Source organism: Melanerpes formicivorus, unplaced genomic scaffold (assembly GCF_026170545.1).
Source record: "Melanerpes formicivorus ecotype bairdi unplaced genomic scaffold, bMelFor1.0.p_v2 SCAF_4, whole genome shotgun sequence".
NCBI classification, from domain to species: Eukaryota; Metazoa; Chordata; class Aves; order Piciformes; family Picidae; genus Melanerpes; species Melanerpes formicivorus.
In genome coordinates, this window is record NW_027142356.1 from 24,946,036 (window position 1) to 24,969,865 (window position 23,830).

At 45.7% G+C, this 23,830-nt stretch overlaps 1 protein-coding gene across 2 annotated transcripts; it reads left to right on the forward strand.

The window, feature by feature from the left end:
- The first annotated feature begins 71 nt into the window (after positions 1-71).
- Positions 72-22,267, forward strand: CENPC (centromere protein C). 2 transcript variants are annotated; one of them, XM_068137378.1, is made up of 17 exons: positions 72-182; positions 3,684-3,730; positions 3,949-4,010; positions 4,339-4,436; positions 5,454-5,532; positions 5,637-5,856; positions 6,466-6,666; positions 7,439-7,824; positions 8,449-9,289; positions 10,579-10,652; positions 11,357-11,425; positions 12,842-12,946; positions 13,712-13,810; positions 15,014-15,109; positions 16,362-16,516; positions 16,752-16,842; positions 18,073-22,267. In XM_068137378.1, exons 1-17 carry the CDS (start codon positions 72-74, stop codon positions 18,147-18,149), a joined length of 2,811 nt encoding a protein of 936 aa, XP_067993479.1. In that variant the 3' UTR covers positions 18,150-22,267. The 2 variants fall into 2 exon arrangements, with proteins under 2 accessions (XP_067993479.1, XP_067993481.1); XM_068137380.1 differs by having other exon boundaries at positions 7,439-7,812.
- The last annotated feature ends 1,563 nt before the right edge of the window (positions 22,268-23,830 follow it).

Here is a 23,830-nt window from a genome sequence, read left to right on the forward strand (position 1 = left end):
GCGGGGCCGGCCCGGAGGCAGCCGCTGTCCGCTGCGCAGGCGCCGCAACCGCTGCGCGCGGGAAGCAGCCAATGGGGGGAGAGTGGGCCGTGCGCAGGGCGGGAAGGCGCCCGAGGTTTGAAAGCGGCGGCAGTGGCGCTGGCGCGGCCGGGCCCCTGGGGCCCGGGATGGCGGCAGCTCAGGTGAGACAGCGCGAGTGTGCGGGGGGCTGTGGTTGTTGCTGCGTGTGTGTGTGTGGGGCCGCGGCGGCCGAGTCTTTTCATGAACAGTCGCGGCGCGGCCTTCTCTCCGCTTTCCTGAGGGGAGAGCGGGCCTGCGGTGCCGCCTTCCGGCGTCCCCCGCTTCCCCGAGAAAAGCGGAGCCGCTGTTACGGCTGTGCCTTCTCTCTCAGTCCCGGTTGCTGGCAAAAACACAAGGTCTCTCAGGATTTGCGTCTTGGGAGCTCCGATTCCCTAAGGTTGTCTGCAGCTGTGCCTGTCGCTTGCCTGCGGAGATCTTCCTGTCACATGTTGAGTTTTTGTAAGGGCTTGTAGTGACAGGACAAGAGGGAAGGGATTGAAGCTGGGAGAGGGGAGATTTAGACTGGAGATTGGGAAGGAATTCTTACCAGTGAGGGTGGTGAGACGCTGGAACAGGTTGCCCAGGGAGGTTGTGGATGCCCCCTCCCTGAAGGTGTTCAAGGTCCTGAGTAGCCTGATCTAGTGGAAGGTGTTGGAGCTAGGTATCTTGGAGGTCTCTTCCAACCCTAACCATTCTGTGATTCGGTGTTAGTGTGTAAAGAGCCAGTGGCTCCTCTCTAAACATGCTGGAGACCTGCTTACCTTACTCCTGACAGATTGTCCTCTGTCAAGGGTGTGCTCAGAGCTTAAGTTATAAAAGCTGTTGCAGGCAATGAACATAATAAATGAGCTGTTAAAAGCTTGTTTAGATTCGTTGCAGGGATTTTTCAATTATACCTAAAAGCTGGGGGTCAAGAGGATGGGGCTGGGCTCTTTCAGTGGTGCCCACTGACAGGACGAGGAGCAATGAGCACTAACTAGAACCCAAGAGCTTTCACTTGAACTTAAGGAGCAAGTTCTTTGCTGTGAGGGTGCTGAAGCCCTGGTGTGGGCTGTCCAGAGGAGCTGTGGAGTCTTCTTTGGAAACATTCAAAAACAGCTGGATGTATTCCTGTGTAACCTGACACAGGTGACTCTGTTCTAGCAGAGTCTAGATGGACTAGATGATCTCTGGAGGACCCATCCAACAGCTACAATGCTGGGATTTTCTTCAATAAAAGATTTCTTGCCAGCTGATTAGACTGCACTCTGCTACAAGGGGGAGAAGGTCAGACCTGGGTGACTGATTTGCTCTGGATCTGCACTCTTTCTGAAATCATAGAATTGTAGAATCGATAAGGTTGAAAAAGACCTCAGAGATCATCAAGTCCAACCTGTCACCCAACACCTCACGACTACTAAACCATGGCACCAAGTGCCACGTCCAGTCCCCTCTTGAACACCTCCAGGGACGGTGACTCCACCACCTCCCCAGGCAGCCCATTCCAATGGCCAACAACTCTTTCTGTGAAGAACTTTCTCCTCACCTCGAGCCTAAACTTCCCCTGGTGCAGCTTGAGACTGTGTCCCCTTGTTCTGGTGCTGGTTGCCTGGGAGAAGAGACCAACCCCCACCTGGCTACCACCACCTTTCAGGTAGTTGTAGAGAGCAAGAAGGTCTCCCCTGAGCCTTCTCCAGGCTCAACAACCCCAGCTCCTTCAGCCTTTCCTCACAGGGCTTGTGCTCAAGACCCCTCACCAGCCTTGTTGCCCTTCTCTGGACATGTTCAAGTGTCTCAATATCCTTCTTAAATTGAGGGGCCCAGCACTAGACACAATACTCAAGGTATGGCTTAACCAGTGCTGAGTACAGGGGCAGAATGACCTCCCTGCTCAATGAGGACTTTTGGTCAGTCATTTTCCTGTGTCACCTGGATTTTCTTCCTGACATTTTAAGGTGATGTTTAAAATTTGCAATGGAAAAATATCCCTTTGTGGTTCTGCTTATTTTTATTTCTAGAAGTAATGTCAAAAGAGGAATCACAAAAAAGGTGCAAAACAATGTCTTTATGGAAAAGTCAGGAAAAATGTGCTGAATTCTGTTGCCTTGGGTTTAGATAATGTCCACAGTACCTAGGTTCTCTAATCCTCTTTGCACTAGCAAAGAAGAGGTTATAATTTTTGCCAGCTGAACATTTAAATTTTTTCTGGGACACTTTCTTGTCACATTGCTAAAAAGCTGCCTGGTTCCTATCTCTTTAATTGTTTTGACTTGCCTTTGCTTCCTATTTTGATCCTCTGCAGTCTTTGCCTGTTCTCCCCTGATGAGGCTTGCTTTGATTTGTTGACATCTAAAGTTAAGGCTGATAATATACTGTTGTTTCAATTAGTGCTGCTCTGGTTGTGAGAATGAATGGCTCCAGTCACGTCTGCTGCTTAAATGACTTGACAGCTTAATGTGAGCCAGAAGTGTGCTCAGGTTGCCAAGAAAGCCACCAGCATCATGGCCTGGTTCAGCAAGTGGGGCCAGTAGGAGTAGGGCAGTGATTGTCCCCCTGTACTGAGCACTGGCGAGGCCACACCTTGAGTATTTGGTTCAGTTTTGGGATGCTTACACCAAGGATGTTGAGGTGGTAGAGCAGATCCAGAGAAGGGTAAGGAAGCTGGTGAAGGGTCTGGAGGACAGCGATGGCGACAAGCAGCTGAGGGACCTGGGGATGTTTAATCTGGAGAAGAGGAGCCTGAGGGGAGACCTCATTGCTCTCTACAATTCTCTGAAAGGAGGCTGGAGTCAGGTAGGGGTGGTCTCTTCTCCCTAGTATCAGGTGATAGAAAGAAGTGGCCTCAGATTGTGTCAGGGGAGGTTTAGGTTAGAGACTAGGAAAAATTTCTTTGCTTCAAGAGTGGTGAGGGATTAGAGTAGGCTGCCCAGGGAGGTGGTGGAGTCACCATCCCTGGAGATGTTCAGGAACTGTGTGGACGTGACACTTTGGGGACATGGTTTAATGGCCATGGTGGTCTTAGGTCAGTGATGGGACTTGATGGTCTTAGAGGTGACTGCCAGCCCAAGCAATTCTCTGATTCTATTCTATGATTCTCTGACTTTAATAATACATAGGGTTCAAGTCTGTGAAGAAGGGCTGGGAGTTGAGACTTTTTAATTCCGTCACAGAAAAGATGATGCTTTTGGTGCCCTTCAGTATAGTCTTGCCTGTGACAAGCATAGGGCAGGAATCTTCATGTGAGCAATTGTCACAGAGCAGGAAATATGTTGTTAGGCTGTGTCCTCGATTGCTATGTGGGGGTTCAGTCCTTTTCCTTACTGAAGATATTTCTGCTATCATCACATTAATGTTAGCCTTGCATTCTCTGTGGTTTGTGTCATGGAAGCCTCCTGTGAGCCTCTCTGACTTTAAAGGCCCGAGGTGTTTGATGTTTCTTGAGGAAAGCTGCGTTTGTGGCCCTTGTTCTAGGGGTCATAGCTGCTGTGGCACACTAAGGGAGACAGGGCTCCAGGAGATCCCACTGGCTGCAGATCAATTGAGGAGCCTTGAGCCTTGCTTACGTGAGAACCAAGAGCTTGGCTGCTTATGTTTTTCTGTCAACTGTAACCATTCTTACTAAATCTTTTCTTATTTTTTCCCAGAATCACTTCAAAAAGGAATACAGGCCAAGATTCTGCTGCGGAGAAGGGTAACGGACAGTTGTGATCTTGTGTTTTGATAACATCATTTGGGGAGCTTAGCTTGAGTTTTGTCCTGGATTGTAATGTCAAAACTTTTGGGAGTATCTCATTAAACTCTTAACACGATGGTCCTCAGACTTAGAGTCATAGACTTTTATCTCCCTCTTCTGTGGCTCTGTCATTTGGTATTTTTGATTGTCAGTGGTTCTTTTCCTCTGTTTTTTAGAAAGAAGATTGATATACAGCCAGGTCAAAACATACTTAAAGCTGTACTGGATTGTTTTGAAAGTAAGTTTTTATTTGCTGGTTTGCTTAATGTGCTGGCAAAAATAAAAAGCCACTGTAATTTATTCCATGTATTATATTTAGTGAAAAATGCAGAGAAATAAAATAGAGATGAAGTGGATAAAAATGAAATCGTTCTCCCGGTCTTTATAAGCACCCCTTTCCCAGCTGCTTAGAACTCTGTCTTAGCTGCCTTAGAATCTCTGTGTCTGAGTAGCTGCTTTGCCTCTTGGTTAGGTTTACATGACCTTAACTAGCCTTCACAACTTCTTCACATGAATGAAAGCTGGACAATTTCAAGAATCCTTTAATTATAGCTTTTGCTTTACAGGCTGTGACGATAATATCACAATATGCTCTCCAAGTGCAACCCGCTGCTCAACTCCTGTTGTCCAAAATGAGAAGAGGACTTCAATACACAGCCAGAGGGTAAATTAGCTATTGCACTGCCACTGTGTAGCGTTGGGCACAGTTTCACTTGGTTACCAGTTTAGTTCTACAGGATTAAATTCCGTGTGAGTGCTGGATGCCTGAGCTCCCTGTGTCACTCGTTTCACCATGCAGGCTGTGATTTACCCTTCTGCAATAGCTGTTGCTAATGGTTTTTCCTTTGTTGTATTCTAGCAGTAAATATTCTGTAACTAGATTTATGTAGTCGCTTGTTTTCTTGGGTTTTGCTAACAAAAACACTTTTCCATCTTTTTGTCCAGGGTAGTTAAATTTCTCACAGTCTCAGGTTGAAGCATGCTGCCTTATGGTGGTGGCTGTGTGGCTGTCTTTGACTCCACTAATTTCAGTCGCTCTGCCAGATGCATGGACACAGTTCTTAGCTGTCTGATGGATAGCAAGGTGGTTCTTGCACAAAAGCAGTTTGTCAGCTCCGGGTAAAGTTATCTGTATGGTAACTGTGTCTGTAACAGGTAGAAGGACTTGTTTAACGTGCAGAGGGAATGATGAAAGTAATCTAGTTTGTGTGTTTAGCTTCAATATTGTGATTATAATAGCTTTTGGTAAAAACAGGGTATTCTCTTCATAGTAGTGTTGAGAACAAGCTTCTTTTATAGCGATGCCTACTTTAGTGTCACGTTAGACTACTCCATAATCTTAAAGTGATTCTTGGTCTGACTTAACAAAGGTGAACCAAGTAATTTAATTCAGCCTAATGAAAGAGTCAGTGGCTTGCCTGTGGGCTAGCAGCATGTCTATTCAAAGCTGCAGATTGATTTTTACTGCACGCATTCTTTGACCTGTGACTGGAAATTTACAGGTAGCTTTACTAGTCTTGTGATGCTGGGTTGAAGTGTTCAGTTAAAGTAGAGTTGTCCCTCTAAGGAATGAGAACTAAGGGAAGGAAATCATACCATGTTCTGCAGAAATTTGTGTTCCTGTCAAAAACCTGTTGCTTTATCCAGTATGTTTTGTTTCATCATTCACTATTGGTGGCAGCCAAAGGCAGGGTTAAAAGAAGCCTGTAATCCTCCAGAGTCCTTACCTGCATCACCACTGAAAGCAGTCAGGAGCAGAGGTTGGTAGCACTGTTATTGAATTAATGTTTTTTGGGGGGTAACTATTTCTGGGGATTTAAGGTTTTGAGTAAAGAATTAAACCTTTCCTATATATGTATGGCAGAACGGTCCCGTGAGGCAACCCTGAAGCCTGGAACATGTGATTACGTAGCTGTTTCTAAGAAGACAGAGTCTCCTGTGTCTAAAGGAGAAGCAAGTAACAGATTAGGTGATGTTGATATACTGTGCATAAGTCCTGCCGTGTCTTCAGACTCTGAGGATGATCATGGGTCTGTTAAATCACCCCTTCCTTTGGAGGAACCAAAGCCTTCACCAGAACATGTGTAAGTAGGGCTGAATGTGGTAGTGGCGATGCTGTGTCCCTCATGCTGTCAGTCCTCCTTAGCGTATGTTGACATGGTGGTTAGGAGTGTGAACTCAGAAGTGCGAACTCATACAAATGAAATCCAAGCATTTTAACAAATGTTCATGTCTGGGTTTAGAAAGGTCAGAGTTGTTTTTCATTAGATAGTCTCATGATAAAGGGTAGTGCCCAAGTGCAGGGCCAAATCTGTGGGAGATAGGAGTGACTGACCCTGATCCCATTGAGTCTCATGAATGGAGTGAGATTGGGAAGGGAGTGCACCTAGGAAACACATCAATTTCTGAAGCACATTCTCTGAAAATTGGGGGTTTGTCTTGCTGCTTATATGAGCAGCCCTCGCTTTGATCTGGAGTCAGAAGCTGTCACTTCACTGGTTTGGACACTTGCTGCTGTACTGGGACGTAGTGCTGCTAACTGGTGTTGCAGCAAATCACCAAATGGAAGCTCATTCATAAGAAGTGAGACACTGTCAGCAGGAGAAAATGAGAGCATCTGTCCATCCACATGAGACTGTAGTATGCACTCAGCACTTCTAGCACTATATTTGAATGCTGTTTCTCTTGCACAGATTATGTTTTGATGACCAAAACAGTCCTGCTGGGGTGAATATCCACCTGGAAGTTGAAAATTTGGAAGGACCTCAGACTGGGAGAGATAAGAATGCTGTCCTTGTACAAGAGCGAGAAAGCAATGCTAAGTCTCCTGCAAAGAGAAACTCTTTCTCTTCAGCTGTCTTAGCAGCTGTAGCAAGAGGAACACTTGGAAAAAGGTTTGTCCTGAGGTTCTCCTGAACAAAATTTGCTAGTAAAGTAACTCAGTCCTGAGTTCTGGCACAACACCCTTTAAACAGCCTTAAAAATCATCTAGTCCCTGGGCAGGGACACCTCCTACTAGACCAAGCTGCTCAAGAGCCCATCCAACCTGCTTTTGAACACTTCCAGGCTTGGAATCTCTACAGCTTCCCTGGGCAACCTGTTTGAGTGCCTCACCACCCTCATGGAGAAGAATTCCCTTCTAATGTCTAATCTCAATCCATCTTCCATCTTGAAGCCATCACCCCTTGTCCTGTCACTCCCTGACTTTGTAAACAGTCCCTTCCCAGCTCTGCTGTAGCCCTTTTCAAATCCTGAGAGCCTCCAGGCTGAACAGCCCCAACTCTTGGCTGTACTCACAGGAGAGGTTCTCCAGCACTCTGCTCTTCAGATGTTTTATTAAGTGGGCCCTGAAGGATTCAGGAGAGCCTTATGTGCTTTGAAGCTAGCAATGACCAAACAGTCTTTCTCAGAGCTAAGATGGATCTGATGGATTAGATGTGAGGGTGACTGCCAAGCACCTGAGAAATGACAAGATGTGAGTATGAGGCCAAAGTAAGGAGAAGCTCTTTTTGGAAGCTAACGGGCAGCGAGTGGTGAACTTCAGCTGATCTGTGGAACGCACTGCATCATATTTAGATGCTTTGGAGTCACCACTGGATTTGCAAGGCTGAAAATCCATTTTTCCATTCTAAATGCTGTGAGTTATTTGTGCCCTCTTTTCTTTAGGTATTCAGCCCCAATATCATCATCACCATCACCACCACCACCTTCTAAGGAAGATGAAGACGTTGAAATAGAAGATGAGTGTGATTTTTTAATTGATGAATTGGACGATAGGTCGTCTAAGCTTTGGTTTTCAATACCCCGTAAGAGCAACAAATTGAAAAAAGACACCCCTGCAACTCCTGTTTCCAAGCCTCAGCCCTCCAGAAAGAAGACAGAGAGTAGGAAAGAGAAGAGGAGAAAAGTACAGGCTGAAGTACCTACTGAACAGCAAGCAGATGGGTTGGATGTCAGAGTATTGGACTTCAGAGGAGCATCAGAATCAGAGGCAGACTGTAACAGTGAAGGAAAGGTCCTTAAATCTCCACGGCAAAGCAGTAAGTGTACGGGTAAGTTATGTGGGAGATCTTCAACCTCTCCTTCCAGGTCAGATCACTGGACTTTTTGGTGGTGGTTTATTGGAAAATAAGGATAAAGTAAGTGAAAGACATTGCTAGATTCCTGATTTATCATTCAGCTGCACTATTAGGTTTGGTGTATGTAAGACCGACAGATTGTCTTAATTCTCCTGTGGGCCCCTTCCTGTTGGGACATTAAAAATTAAGAGTGTAACCTTTGCTTATGAGCAGACAAAGGAGGTAGGTACCCAACAGCTTTTACTCTGTTCTCTGTAGAAAGGAGGTTAAAAGACATGCTCTGAACTGCTTTGGGGAGTTATTTAAGAGCTTTGTAGTAGGAAGCAGTGGAAACTGGAAAGCAGTCCGATTGTGACATTCCTGTCCTTTTTTTGTTGTTGTTGTCTGTTAGGAAATACTGGAAGGACACAAAAAATGCTGGTTTGAATTTTTTGTACACCATAGTTCAGCAAAAGCCTTCTGTTAACCATCAGGGGAAAACTTGCTTTTATGGTACTTCTATTACAATTTGGTTTATTTTTATGCATTCAGATGTCAACACGTCTCCAGGTTTAATGAGAAAAGATATTAATGTCCAAGTGTTTTGTGTATTGATAGGAGAGACTGAAAAAGATGCACTTAGGCAAGGCACTCCAAAGCAGAAAGAGGAGAGGTCCAGGAAGCGAGGAGCTGACAAACTGCTGTTGCCCCAGCCTGAACTGGAAACACAAGCATCCGATGCAGAACAGTGTAAAACAAGGGGGACTCCAGATGGGGATTCACTTGTGCCCTCAGCTGGGCATCAGCAAGAGCAGACTGTGTCTCCTAGAAAGAAACTCAAGTCTTCCAAGAATCTGCAGTCGGCTTCAAAATCTTCTCAGCGTGTCGCTCCCAAGAAACAAACTGCTAAGCAGAAACCTCCAAAAGCTCCAGTGGCTAAGAGAGCAGCAGAAAGCCCAAGGAAGAAGCTTAAAATATCTGCCAAGAAAAGTAGCAATAAAAAACGTCGGGTACAAAGAGAGGAGAATTCTGACAGTGAACCTGGTGAAGAAGAGCTGGAAAGGGAGCCTGCAAAACCAGCTGAAGAGGTCACATCACTCCCCCACCAGAAATTACAGACTCCCACCAGTCAGCAGTTGACCAAGTCTGAAAATATATTGCAGGTACTGGAGTCACTTGATGATGCAACTAACAGAAGTCTTGTACAAGCACTGCAGTGTCTCATAGACAGTGTGAAGAGTTCTGAAGTGAAACAATTGCCAGCCAAGTCTTCAGAGAAGGTTCCCCAAAAGCTCCGTCACAGAGACAGTGAAGGTGCTTTCTCAGGCGCTGAGAACGCCGTCTCTCACACGCGTTCCGACAGCACTTCTCGGCAGGGCACAGCGAGGGAGAAGCAGAAGTTAGCAGATGTGAAAGTGAGAAGCACCAAAAGGAAACGTCATGCGCAGCGTGGACCACAGTAAGCTTTTTATGTCATTCGTCACACACGTGCTGTACCTCGGCAGGCTTGCAGTTAAACACAGATTGTTAGCTTTTAAGCAGCAGTGGCCCACTTCAACTATGTGATGGTTTCAGAGTGGTTGAATAGAGAGGCCAAGTGCTGTAGTCAGCGTCCTGTCCTCAAAGGTGGGTGCCAAATTTAGTGTCCATTTCTACATAAGGAAACTTGAGCGGGAGTCTTAAAGTTTTCTTTTGAGTAGCACATCCAATTTAAGAACAAGGGAAAAGAGATTCATAGAATTATGGAATGGGTTGGGTTGGAAGGCACCTTAAAGATCATCCAGTTCCAACCCCTCTGCCATGGGCAGGGGCACCTTCCACTAGACCAGGTTGCTCAATGTCCCATCTGGCCTGGCCTTGAACACTTCAAGGGAGGGGGCATCCAGAACCTCCCTGGGCAACCTGCTCCAGTCTCACCACGCTAACTCAGTCGAAATCTCCCTGCTTCCAGCTCAAACCTGTTGCCCCTTGTTCTGTCACTCCAAGCCCTTGTCTAAAGTCCCTCCCCAAGTTTCTGGTAGGCCCTTTTCAGGTGTTGGAATATACTCACACAACCCCACCTAGAATAACTTCCTTGTCAGGCTTGTTACTTTGTTGAGAAATTGAGAAAATACAGTGTTTAATCCTTGAGCTACCACAATTTTGTGGCAGTAACTATCCTAATCGGTGGTAATCAAAAGAGGAAGCTTCTTTAACTAGCCTAATTGAACTTTTAAATCTCTGCTCTGTGCCTTGCTTTTAAAAATTGTATTTAAAAGTGTCCATTATGGACACTTCTGCCCCTCTGAGCCAGGTTAGCTCTTTGGTGCCATTGCTGCCTTCTGTGTTCTACTAGCAAAGAACCCAGTAGGAGAGGGGTTGTGCTTCAAGCCCTAGGTGTTTAAATATCATGCTAATACAGTTCATAGTCTAATAAAACTCTTCTTCCTGACTTGAATGAGGAGTCATAATAAGTTTCTTGCCTTTGGGCATGTTTTATGTTTTCCTTGGAGGCTTCCTTCCACATTAGTGTGTGATTTTGCCACAAAAAATACCAGCAACTGTACTGAAAAAGCTGCTGCTAAAGAAGGTACGGAGCTTGATATTCAATCCAACCTCAGTCACTTATTTCAGTGCCTCATTGATACAGGCAGATGTTTAGAAGGAAAAAAAAACCCAGCACACAATCTGGAAAAACCTGAGCTTTGCTGTCCTTGGTAATGCTCCTTTGAATCAGTGAACTTTTTTTGTTTCTTTTTACCTTTGAAGTGGGCCTTTCCTAGAAGATGGTGATGGATTTCCTTCTGGCTGGCAGTGTTCTGAACAAGATAGTTTATCTCCAGGTAATGTTTAAAGTTGGTGTTTTCTGTATTTTGATGCAGAGGCTTCCTAGAAGCTGTTATTGATGGTGCAGCAATTTCTGTTGTGTTCAGTTTGTTCAGAGTAAGACCTGCAGACTGTGTTGGCTGTGACCATGTTTCTGCCCAAGTGTATAGCAGAGTTTAGAAACATAGAAGGGTTTGGGTTGGCTGGGACCTTAAAGGTTGTCTATTTCCACCACCCTGCCATGGGCAGGGGCACCTCCCACTAGACCAGGTTGCTCAAGGTCCCATCCAACCTGGCCTTGAACACCTCCAGAGGGGGCATCCACAACCTCCCTGGGCAATCTGTTCCAGTGTCTCCCCACCCTCACTGGAAGGAATTTCTTCCTAATCTGCAGTCTCAGTCTCCTCTCTTCCAGCTCAAAGCCATTGCCCCTTATTCTGTCATTCCAAGACCTTGTCAGAAGTCCTTCCCCAGCTTTCTTGTAGCCCACTGTAGGTATTTTCGTGTCATTTTTCAGCTTGCACTGTTTACAAAGTGAATTCCATACACTGTTTATCTACAGTGAGTTTCACAGCTGCTTAAAGAAAAAAAGTCTTATTTGGGAACCTGTTGGAGCTTCTGTTTGTAATACATTTGGTGGTTTCTAGTGGGACTATCTGATGAAAGTCAGGAATATTAAACACCTGTACTGGTGGGTGGGTTTTTTGGTGTTTTTTTTCAGATGTTCCTGAGGACTTGGATTTTCAAGCAAGAGCTCTGTTGTCAAACAAATCAACAAACCGTAAGATAGGTAAGCTATTGTTAAATATCTTAATGTGGGAGCATAAATCCAAATGCATTTCCAGCTTGATGTGAGCTTTGCTGAAGGAGACACAAGAGAACAGCTAGAAATGGGTTCTTATGTTAGTAAGTGGTTACAGATAAGGCTTGTTAGGTTCTTTGGGGTGCTGTAACCCTGCACTGATTTTTAGAATCATAGAATTATTTCAGTTGGAAAAGACCCCCAAGAACCTCCAGTCCAACCTTCACCCTAACCATGGCCACTAAACCATGTTCACAAGTGCCATGTCCACACATTTCTTGAACACCTCCAGGGATGATGACTCCGCCACCTCCCTGGGCAGCCTGTTCCAATCCCTGACCACTCTTGCAGCAAATAAATTTTTCCTAATCTCCAACCTGACCCTCCCCTGGCACAATTTGAGGCCATTTCCCCATTTTTATTACTGAACTCAATAATTGCCATTGCCTCTCACATTTCAGAACTTCATTTCATACTGAGCCAAGACATTGCTTACAGCACAGTAAGAGCCTGAATTGGTTTTGCACAGTATAACTGAGGGGGCGAGTAGCCTGCCTTCTGTGGTGGCCTGACCCCAGAAAAGGTGCAGCAGTCTGCATCCAGTCCAGTGTACCCCCAGTCTAGTCTGGTTCAACTGTGTTTTATTTCCTTCATTATTATTTTATGCACAGCAGTAGAGTTGTCTACCTTTGAAAACTAATTGCAGCAAGCTTCTTTATTTACAGCATTTAAATATTCTTGACTGGTGTGCTCCCAGCTCTTAAGGGCTTTGTTCTTAAGAATAAACTTTCTGACAGGTAGTAAAATATTCAATCTTGCTGTACTCATATGTGGCAGCTTAGAACAATTGGAAGCTGAGATTAACAGCAAGTAAGCATGAAGATAAGTATCTGAGAAAGCTTGGAAATGCATGAGGTGTCAGGTGGCCAAAGTGCTTCTCTTCTGGACCCTGGAGATGGGACTTGCGGAGGGGAGGGGCTGCTTCTGGAGCCTGTTGCTCTCCTTTTGCCACAGCCAAGGCAGTGCTTTTTCACTGAAATCTCTGGGATCTAGGCAGGGTTCTTTGTCTTAGTTGCGAGCTTGCTTTCAGAGGTGTAGTGTCTTGTGCTGCTCCTTGTGCCTGAGCCCCTGGGAAGGGATTCACTAAGATACCTAGAATGAAATCTGCTCTGAAGTCATTGTGGTGATGAAGAGTGGAGGGAGTGAAATAGTGCCTGATGTGAAAAAAATAAAAGGCTTTTGGCAGTACTTGATTCCCTTTTCCTGTCTTGATAGCAACATGGTACAAATATCAGCTGGGAAGTGCTGCCCCCTGATAGAGAACAAGAGAAGGGTGTTGAAATGTTTTCCATGTCTGATTTAGCCTTTCATGCTTTCTGTGAATGCTTCCATCCCCTGAACTAGTACTGCCTTCCAACACGCCTAACATGCGGCGGACAAAGAGGATCCGACTGAAGCCTCTCGAGTACTGGCGAGGAGAGCGCGTGAACTATGAAGTGGGTCCTTCAGGTAGGAGCTCCACAAAACCTATTGGCTTGCTTCTGCCAGGGCAGTGAGGAGAAATCTGTAGCTTACTGTGCCATCAAGCTTTGAGATGCTTGCCACTCAGTCAGTTAAAAAGCACTGATTATTTATGGTCTGCAGCTATTCAGGCAGCTTTTCATGTAGTCTTTTTCTCTCCTCGTACCCCTGTGTCAGCTAGAAATCTTATCAGGAGAACATCTGAAGTGCCCTTGTCTGAACTGTTTAGGGAGAATCAAACCAGCTTCTTTCTGCTGGGAGGTTTCTTACATCAAAGATTCTGTATGGTAGCAGAAAATGAGGCAATCTGCTGGATCCTTCATGGGAGTGTTTCTCTGTGTGTTGATTGTTCTCCACAACAGATACTATAATTTATCCAGACTCACTGGTAGATTCCTTAAGTGAGAGAATAGACCTTGTTTTCAAGGATTTTTTTTCTGGTAATTCAGAGTAATTTAGTCCTTTCCTAATTGATTAGTCTGCTGGAAAATAGTACCTTCCTGTGTTGGTAAATTGACTCTCATGTCATGACTCTCTGAAATGTTCTTTGGCAGAAATATGATCAAATTCTTTTCAAAAAGTCTCAAGCTGTGTTGCACTCCAAAGTATACTTCATATTGAAAAGCTTTTTGTTTGGTTCTGGCTTTGTAAAGCTATCTGAAGAGTTCAGCTTCAAAGGAAATTTCTTTGCAGCTGGAAGGCTGGCTGGTTGTGTTGAGTTAGTGACCTCTGTTTAACTTGCCTTTTTTTCAGGAAATCTTGTGGTTACTGGAGTAGTGTGCCCAGAAACAGAACCTCAGACCAAGATTAAACATAGGAAGGATGGTGACAAGCAGAAAAGAGCTAAAAGAAGTATGAATACAGACTTATTTTTTTTCCATTTGGATACTTAAAAGAAGTAAATAACCTATAATCATAGACTCATGAAATGGGTTGGTTGGGGTAGGGAGGGAGATTCAAGGTCATTTAGTTCCAACCCCCCTGCCATGGGCAGGGACATCTTCCACTAGACCAGGTTGCTCAAGGCCTCATCCAACCTGGCCTCCAACACCTCCAGGGAGGGGGCATCCACAACCTCCCTGAGCAACCTGTTTCAGTGTCTTACCACCCTCACTGTCAAGAATTTTCTTCCTAATCTCCCCTCTTCCAGCTCAAAATCATTGCCCCTTGTTCTGATCACTTCAAGCCCTTGCCAGAAGTCCTTTCCAGCTCTCCTTCAGGTACTGGAAGGCTGCTCTAAGGTCTCCCTGGAACCTGCTCTTCTCCAGGCTGAACAGCCTCTAAAATTTACTTTAAACATGATCGTTTTGACTGCATTTGAGAAAATTTCCTGTGCAGTATGGAGCTGAAATTGCTTGCTTTGCAGATTTCTGCAGGAGAGGTTTGGCTCATGTCTTCTGTCTTGAACATTCTGTGGCATCTCTTCTATTTGAAAGCATGAGGTTGCCATCAGCTCCTAGGCTATTCCTTCTCTGGAAAAATCCTTTTTTGTTAAAGAAAGAGTTTTCTGATTTACAAGTTAAAGTGAGATTCCTGTAGTATTGCTGAGAAAAAGGAAAACTGAGCCTGTGGTTATGATTTTGTGAAGTTGATCTCTTAAGTCAGCAGCAGGTGAAAGGGAAATAACCTGCTCCTCAGAATTCACCGTGGGGCTTTTATTCGCTCTTAATATCTTCTCTTACAAAAGCACTTCTCCTAAAACACAGATACTTCTGACTATACTGCCACTAATGGCAGAGGACAAATAGTTGGCATTCCTCTGGCAAGTTCTGTAGGAATTTGGAGACCCCATTATTTATTACACTATTAGAACTAGTTGCAATAAAATGACATTTTCAAAGCATTGCTATGGATGGTTTCCTTTATTTGAAGAAAGTGCATTCAGTCTTTATAGCCACGTGAACAAATTCAAGTACTTACTATGTGAAATCTACTAAATCTACAACTGAGAGAAAGTAGTGGTTAAATAATCACTCTACACATGAAAAATAATACCTGGTTATGTGTGGTGTTTTTTTTTTGTTTGGTTTGTTTGGTTTGGTTTTGTCTCCCCAGGAAAGGAGAAACCTCCAGTTTCGGACCACAGCCTAGGTGATACTGCTAAGCCAACCATTGTACTGGACCCAGTCACAAATGAGGAAGTACATCTAGGTGAGTTGAGGGGATGTGACCAAGGGCCTGGCTGAATTATCTACTGAGTGTTTAGATTGGTGAGATACAAAACTGGGTGTAAAACAATGAGCTCTTGAGCCTGTGGGTGTCCAGGCAACTGGCTGCAGAGAGTGCTGGAGCCTGGCCCCTGAAATGGAGGGCAATAGAGATAACACCTGCATGAGGTGTGAGCAGCTCCATTATCTGCTTAATCTAGTGATTGAACTGAAGGAAGGAATTGCTAGACTTAGGACTGTAAGGGAATGTGAAAGGGAGTTGGATTTGAGGAACCAGGCTCTGTAGGCTCCCTTAGCAGAGGGAGGTGACCCAAGATGCAGCAGGAAATGGATACAGGTCCCTGTTAGGAGAGGCAAAGTAAAACTTCCCAGCTGCCCTTGCAAAACAAGTATGGGGCACTGGAAGTTGAGGGTGAGGTGAATGAGAAGACAGAAGACACACCATCTGAAGTGTTGCCTAAAGTAAAACAGCCTGCCTCCACATCAGGACTTGTTCCCTTAAAAAAAAGAGGAAGGTAATTGTTATTGGTGATTCCCTCCTGAGGGGAACAGAGGGCCCCATCTGTCAGCTGGATCCTTCCCACGGGAAAGTCTGCTGCCTCCCTGGGGCCTGGGTCAGAGATGTTACCAGAAGGCTGCTTAGTCTGGTACAGTCCTCTGATTACTATCCCTTGATAGTTGTGCAGGTAGGGAGCAGTGAGCTTGAAACCCGAGGTCCAAAGGCAAATCAAAAAGGACTTAGGCTCTGGGAAAACTGGTTGAGGGGCCAGGGTCACAGGTAATTTTTCCATCAATGCCCTTAGTTGCAGGAAGGAATACTGAAAGGACCAAGAAAGCAGGCGTAACTGACAAGTGGCTCAGAGGCTGCTGCCACCAACAGAATTTTGGGTTTTTTGATCTTGGGGAACTTTCTAGGGCACCAGGTCAGCTAGCAAGAGATGGAGTACATCTGTCCCAGAGGAGGAGAAAGATCCTAGCACATGAGAACAGCCTATCACACCGAGGGAAAAGGGTTCTTGGAAGGGAGTTGGCAGGACTCATTGATAGGGCTTTAAACTAGATTTGAAGGGGGAAGGGGCTGAAACCAGTCCCCCCAGACAGGAGTCTGAAGGTGGTAAGCTGGAGTCAGGGGTGTGCAACCTCAGTACCCTCAGACACTCCTCATGACAGGTAGTCACTGAGCAGGAAAGACTCATCCTGCCTTGTCATCCCCGTCCCCTGGGCTTCTTTTGCAGATTGTGTCACCACTGGAATGTGTCACTCCTGCTTCTTCAAGGACGAAACAGTAGAAATCTACAAACACCTGAATACATCTGCTTTTGCCACTGGGAAACTGGTTTTGAAACCACTCAAGGAGAAGGGGCACCAGTTTGTGCACATGGATACCATAGTAAGTAAGCTCTGCTCTTCTTTCAAGAGGGGGTCATGGGAACAGCAAGTCCTAGGCTGCTTAGAAGCAGCACATGCAGCTGACAGCTTTTTCTAGTGTTTTTTCCCCCCTCTAATGCAAATAAAGACATGATGCATGAATGAATCATTTGTTACAACACATGCAGGAGAGTGTTTTCTCTTGGCTGACTTTCTGAGATGTTTGCTAATCTTAGAACCTTTTGGCCTTCTTTAAGGTTTTCCATGTTATCTATGGCAAAATTATCACTACCTTACATAAGACATCGTACTACCTGACTACAGGGGACTACTTCTATGTTCCAGCAGGTAAGTGCATATGTTTAAAACCAGCTGGTTGGAGATGGATGAAGCTGATTAGCAAACCCAGCTGAACACTAGGAAGAGATGAGTTTGGGTAGAGAGTGGGAAGGTGCAGGGTTGTAAAGGAAGTGACCCGACACTAGACATGGGTTGATGACCTGCCTTTGACTGCAGTGATACAAATGCTGCTTGCTTGTGGGAGCTGACCTCTAAGGTTTTGATGACACTACCAAGTTCTGTGAGTGGTATTCTCTTGGTGTTCAGATTCTGCCTCTAATTTTTGCTTATTTTAACACCTTAAATTATAAAAAAAACATTTGTATCAGTTCCATATTTTTTATGCCTTGTGCTTTATATAGAGAAGGTTTAGAATGTCTTGTTGCATGAGTTGGTCGCTTGATGCGAGCTATGGAGAATTCAGACATCTCTGATTTTGCTCTTCTGGTGTGGAATAAATGGCTGCTTGTGACATGGATGGGTGGACACTTTGCTGCCTGGAAAACTGGCTGATGGCTAGGCATAAAGAGTGGTGGAGAATGGATTTAAATCCACTTGGTGGCTAGTCACCAGTGGTGTTGCCCAGGGCTCAGTGCTGGGTCCAGCTCTCTTTAATGACCTAATCAGTGATCTGGATGAGAGGATTGAGGCACCCTCACTGAGCTTGCAGATGACACTAAGCTAGGAGGGAGTGTTGATCTGCTGGAGGGTGGGAAGGCTCTGCAGAGGGACCTGGACATGCTGGAACAAGACCTGTTTTCCAGACCCTTCACCAGCTTTGCCCTTCCCTGGACCTGCTCCAACACTTCAATATCCTTCTTGTAGTGAGAGCCCCAAAAGTGAACCTAGGACTCAAGGTATGGCCTCACCAGTGCTAAGTACAGGGGGACAATCACTGCCCTGGTCCTGCTTGGCATACTGTTGCTGATCCAGGCCAGGATGCTGGTGGCCGCCTTGGCCACCTGGGCACACCCTGGCTTATGTTCAGCTGCTGTCCATCCACACCCTCAGGCCTTTCTCTGCTGGGCAGTTTCCAGTCACTTTGCTCTAAGTCCTTAAAGATCATCCAGTTTCAACCTTCCTGCCATAGACAGGGGCACCTTCCACTAGACCAGGTTGCTCAAGGCCTCATCCAGTATCCACAGCCTCCCTGGGCAACCTGTTGCAGTGTCTCACTACTCTCATTGTCAAGAATTCCTAGTGGCTTCTAAAGGAAACCTTCTCTGGTTTTGTTTGTAGGAAACAGATACAATATCCGAAATCTTCTGGATGAAGAAAGTGTTCTTCTCTTCACACAACTCAAAAAAGACAGGTGAAGAGCTTGGTGCAGAGAGGTTTGCTGGAACTATACTGAAGCTGTTGTATGTTCTGAAGTTCTTTTTACATACAAGAACTGTTTTGAGTGGGCCCAGCTTAACACTGCAAACTCATATAGAGCAACTGTGATCAGTTGAGAGCAAACCCAAGAGAACCTCAGTAGTCTGGTGTCAAACAAATGACATACTGAGGGACCTCACTCTTCATCAGTTACTGGTCTTGTGCAATCCAATGACACAAAGATATATGTACAAATTTGTGAATAAAACACCTTGGTTTTGTTCCAAACCCTATTTATATGCCATGTCTCCCTGAAGATGCTTAGCACTTGAAGCATTTTTGATGTCTTCAGCTAACATCTGCTGTTCTCAATGTCTGTCTGGTGCAAGACTGTTCAGAAGAGTTCTCCTGAAATGTTCTTACATGCTGTTCCCATTCCAGTAATTGTTGTCTGGGAGAGGGCTGCTGGAATACTTGTGCCTAGCCTTCTTCTAATATGTTAATAGCAGTCTCTTCTTGTCTAGCAGATGTATGATTAGTGCCTCAAGTTCTGACTGCAAAGTGGGGGCTCTCAAGGATGAGATGATCAGTTGTGTGGAAGCTGTGGCTTGATTAGCTCTGGAAGTTGGGGATGACTTCATCTTATGTCACAGCCATAGGTCACAGCCAAGTCTAACACTTCAGTATCTCCTTTAGTTTTGCTTGCTGTGTTCCTGAAGAATAATGAAGAGCTTTGGGAAAACTGTAATTATACTGAGTACTCCAGAAGCCAAGTCTAGACAGCAGATGGTATCCATAGCATTTGTCTTCCAAGCTCTTCAAGGTTCCTTCTGGCTGAAGATAAGGATAAACTAAGCTATTCTGGTAGGGTGCTTTCTCTCCATGGTCACTGCTATCCTAAAAGAGGAGGAGATAAGGAAAATTGGATTGTAAACTATAGGGACTTGATTGAATACTGGTCTTGCAAACAGGCTTGGCCATCATCTTTATGCTAAATCTAGAATATGCATTAGGAAAGACACTTGGCTTTAGTGCTTCTCTTGAGCCTTCAGCTGCCAGTCAGCTGCCTGTCAGCTGCCTGTGTCTGAGGAAAGGGTTTGGACACCAAGATCACCATGCCTTTGTGAGAGACCGTTTAGATTGGGGAACTGGAGATAGTATTGGAGATGGGTTTCCTCCTTGTCTTTCAAGCAGTGTTTCCTGTGGTTAGTGCACACAGACTGAGAGTGAAAACACTTCACAGAAGTTCTGTGGTCTTCCATGGCGAGGTTGTGCTTAACTCTGAGATGACAGGGCAGAGTAGCAATACCATCTAGTTCTCTCTGTCTGGATGCAAACTGTTTGCTGTCAAAGTTCAGACTGTGCAAAAGGACCTTTTTGACCTTTTTGTTTGGTTCTCAAGCTCAACTTTTGTAAGCAGCTGAAGAGTTAAAAAATGAAAATGATTACAGTTCACAACAATTTGAGGGGGGCAGCTTTTCTAAATGTTGGGCTTGGGATGGTGTCTTCAAGGTCAGCAGGATTCAAATATTGTCCCTTCTGTGCTGGAGCCATACCAGCTACCAGCTGGGCACGCATGCTCTCTGCACAGCTTGAGGACATCTCACCCACCTGCACATTTAGTTTGGAAGGCTTTCAGCTCCTCAGGCCTGCAGAGCTCTGCACGTTCGCCACCTGGAAAACAGTACAGGGCTAATGTTAGACCAAAATTTCTCCACTCCTCACCCAAGTGTGTTTCTCAGTGGTCAGGGCGTGGACATGGTGGTCTCTGAGTCCAGCAGCTCGTTGCTTCCAGCTGAAAGTCAGAATGAGGCCACTTCTGAATTATGCCAAAGGCCAGGGATCTCAGAAGAAAGAGACTGCATTGTGCTACCTGCCTGCAGATTGGGTAGCAGAAGGATACTTTGTAAAGAGGTTACTGACATGTCTGGACTGTGGAGCTCATGAAGTGTGGATGGATGTTGTGACAGCGCTCGGACAGCCTGCTGCAGCCCATCAGTGTGTTCTGGTTAGGTTGGCTCTGGTAAGATCTGGTATGTTGTGTTAGGCACTAATGTGTCTCCCCCCCACTACAACTTGGTAGCAAGGTTTGGAGTGGATTTCTTTTGGGTCATGAGTAAATGGGAAGAAAATGTGTTCTTCAGGAAGTTTGCCTAGGCAAAAGCAATGTGTGTGCAGACCTTCCTGACACAGGCTGGAAAGGGGCAGATGTTCAAATGCAGGTGTAAGGTCAGCATGCCATGAATACCTCTGCTTTCCTACTTCTGCTGGTAGGAGTGTCACAAACAGGTTGGACTTGGTAAAATCTATAACTGAAAGCTGGATGGTTTTGTTGTCTTCCTGGCTAGTTGGTTTCTTGGGACAAACATCCTATACAGTTTGAAGAGAATGTTTTGTAGTTGGACTCCATCTCAAAATGGTTTGGTTTGGGTTTTTGAAGCAGCAAACCCAGCTGTGTGAATATCCAGGATGTTGCTGCAGTTTAGCAACAGTTCCACCAATTCTCACTAGATGGGGCTTCAAGCACAGCTGTTTGTCATTGCTGGTGCCCACATTCAGCCGGGCTTGGTTTTTGAGAGGGAAAGGAAGAGTGTGTACAGATGGAGGTAAATTCAGTAGCTTTCTGCTACAGGGAGATGCAAATCAGCTTCCACTGACGTGAGGGCTTTGCTGTGACCCTTGCTGAGGCCATTTCTGTGCTGCTAGCTGCAGCCCCTTGCTCAGAGCTCTTTTCTACTACACTAGTGCACAGCAGGTGTTGAGTTAGGTTGCTCACCCTTTGCCTTAGCTGCATTTTTTTGTTCAGCTTGACACTTGAAAAAAGCTCCTTTCTGTGTCCTTGGCCTGAATGTAGTGTGAGGAGGAGCAGGAGAATGTTCTGAGTTCCAGGCCTCCTGTGGGTGTGCAGTTGTGCAGTGTGACAAACAAGAGTTGGTTGTTAGTCTGAAGAAGCAGCTGATGTTTCACCTCTTCCGGGACCTCCTTTGGCTCCCACTTCCTCCAGTTCTGTGTCTAGCAGGCTAGTAGTAGCCATGGGTAACCTTGGATGGTCTTACTGTTTTCCCTTTACCAAATGGGATATTGGAGAGAAGCAAAGAAGAAAGCACCCTGTGAGAAGTGAGAGTTAGCATGCTTCTTCCTGCCTGGGGCCGATTCTTTTTATCGTCACACTTGCTGTGCACACTTGTGCTGAGCAATCCAACTTCTACCCACTGCTGCCATTGCTTCACACAGGTCTGTGGCAATACCATTTGGTGAAAAGCTGAAGTAGGTGCCTGTGCAGAGCACCTTGGGGTCTGTAGCTCCAATATCGATTCTTAGAGTTGCTCTAAAAGCTGGGGCTTTTAAACCAGCATTTGGCTCTAATGGCTTCTAAATTCAGCTCAGGTGGCACCACTTTTTGCTTATACTGGAGCACAGCACCTTCACAAGTAGCAGAGATCTGGGCTGGATTTGTGCTAAACTGGGCCAAAGGGGTCCCTACTGTGGAGTGAAGCTGAGGTCATTCTCCTGAAAGAGACGTGGCCTTTTCTGCTGGCTGTGTGGTGCACATCCTGGTCCTGGAGGCTATCAGTTCATTGTTTTCTGTCAAGAGCCACTGGGAGAGCTGGAAGCAAAAGCTGGGTCACATATTTTGTCTGCTTTTTGTTAGTAGGTACATGTTTGTGTTCTCTGGTAGGTGTTGTGGTGACAACTAGAGACTTATTTTAAGGAGCTTACCTGACAATGTCTCACCACAATAAAAAGTCAGATTTGTGAAGGTTTTTGCTCCCTTTGAAAACAATAAATAAAAACCAAACAAAATGTTCCTGGTTTGGTAGGATTTATTTAGAGTCTCTCTTATTGTAGTTCCATGTGGTTGCAAAGCTGTTCCTGTTTAACCAAACACAACCTTTTTGCAGCTTAAACTGGCAGAACAGCTGCAGAGCTATTAGACGTGTGGGTACTGCCCTACTTGAAAAATCAGATGAAGAGGATGTGGGCTAAGTGACTGCTGGAGATTTAGCCCACCAATAAAACAAGCTGCTGAGGGACACACAGTCTCATCTGTTTTTGTGAAGTACACAGCTGAACTGGGTACCTGCAGATGCTTTCTGCTTGGCACTTGGGCAGTGCAGTAAACACAGAAGAGCCACTTCCTCACTTCAGCTCAGCTGCAGAGGCATTTCAGCAGGAAGGGGTATTTCTTACACCTCTGCTGATGTGCAGCCTTACTTGCATGGTGTCTTGTGCAGGATTTACTGTAAGTGGTGACTGAGTGCAGATAATCCACGACTGAAGGGTATGGGGCATGCTTCTGTAATGGCATTGACAGCTGCTGTAGCACAATGTCTTCCCAAGCTGCTACCCTTACCCTTCAGAGTATCCTCTTGCTCTGTGGATGCTCAGACATGTAGTTGCCCAAAGCCAAATGTTTCTCATGTTGCATGGAAAAGCTCCACTTAGGGTTTGACAGGCAGAAGGATTCCCCGTGGCTCAAGTCTAAGATGAAACCAGTAGCTGGTCAGCAGTCAGAACAGCTGGCTGCAGATTACTGGGGAGCAGGGCTGTGAAAAGCAGCACCCAGAGCTGCTCTGCTTTCTAAAGCCCAGCAAGGCACACACAAACAGCAGGCAGCAGCACTATGAAATGCTTGGCTTCAGCAAGCAGAGGGGTGAGCAGCTCCTGTGAAGAAAGCCTGAGAGGCCTGGCTGTGCTGGTTTAACACAGCCTTTTCCCTACAATGTGCTGCTTTGGAAATTGATGTTGCTCATGGAGCTGCACCCCCTACTTGGAGAGATCTGGGACTGATGCTGAGCACACAGGCCTGGCTTGTGCACTGCCTGCTCTGCCTCTCCTTCCTGAGCTGCAGAGCCAGCTGTGCCCTGTGCACAGAAACTGTCTCCAGCTACCCCTGTTGAGCATGTCCTGGAAGCTGGCGTTGTACAGCTCCTGTGGTACTTTGTAGACATCACAGCACTTGGGGGCATGGTCTAATGGCCATGGTGGTGTTAGGTTGATGGTTGGACTCAATGATCTTAGAGGTTTTTTTCCAAGCAAAACAATTCTGTGATTCCATAAAAAGGCTGTAAGCCCACATTTATGTTGCACTTCTGCAGTCTTGTTTGGAGCACAAAGAACTGAAACAAGGAGCTGAAAGAAGCCAAGTGTTTGCTTCCTCAGCCTGAGATGCAAACCTGAAAGTGTCCACAGGAGACCACAATCATGTCCCGAGGAAGACCTTTGACTGCTCTTTGCAGCTTGACAGGTAAGCACTTGAAGGTTGGAGCAGATGATCATGGGTGCCCCTACCAGCCTGGTGTTCTGTGAACTTTGAAAACTGCAGAGGTGCAGAACTCTTGACAGCTCTTTGAGAAGATGATGGAACAGCTCTTAACAGGCATTGCTTTAGATGGCTTACTGCATTTTCTCCTGGTCACGCTCTTTGCCTTTTCCTGTGGTTTGAGTAGCAGAAGCTAAAGGGAGGATTGATCAAGGCGGCAGAGGCATGGCACCACTGTTGGTGTCTTATGGAATCAATGTGCCCTAAAGAGGGAGAGGAAAGGAGTGGTGTGAGAGGTGCTGGGTGGCAGCCCAGAGGTGTTGCAGACTCCCTGTCTAGTTTTGTGCAGAGTTTCAACGAAAGCCAGGAGCTTTTTGGAGGAGCAGAACGTGACCTCTGGTCACAGTATCACAGTAT

Bases quoted from the DNA above. Each gene is read 5' to 3' on its own strand.
- CENPC (XM_068137378.1), top strand. From the start codon at position 72: ATGGGGGGAGAGTGGGCCGTGCGCAGGGCGGGAAGGCGCCCGAGGTTT. The intron at 7,825-8,448 runs GTAAGTTATGTG...GTGTATTGATAG, and splicing joins GCAAAGCAGTAAGTGTACGG to GAGAGACTGAAAAAGATGCA. The intron at 13,811-15,013 runs GTATGAATACAG...TTGTCTCCCCAG, and splicing joins GCAGAAAAGAGCTAAAAGAA to GAAAGGAGAAACCTCCAGTT.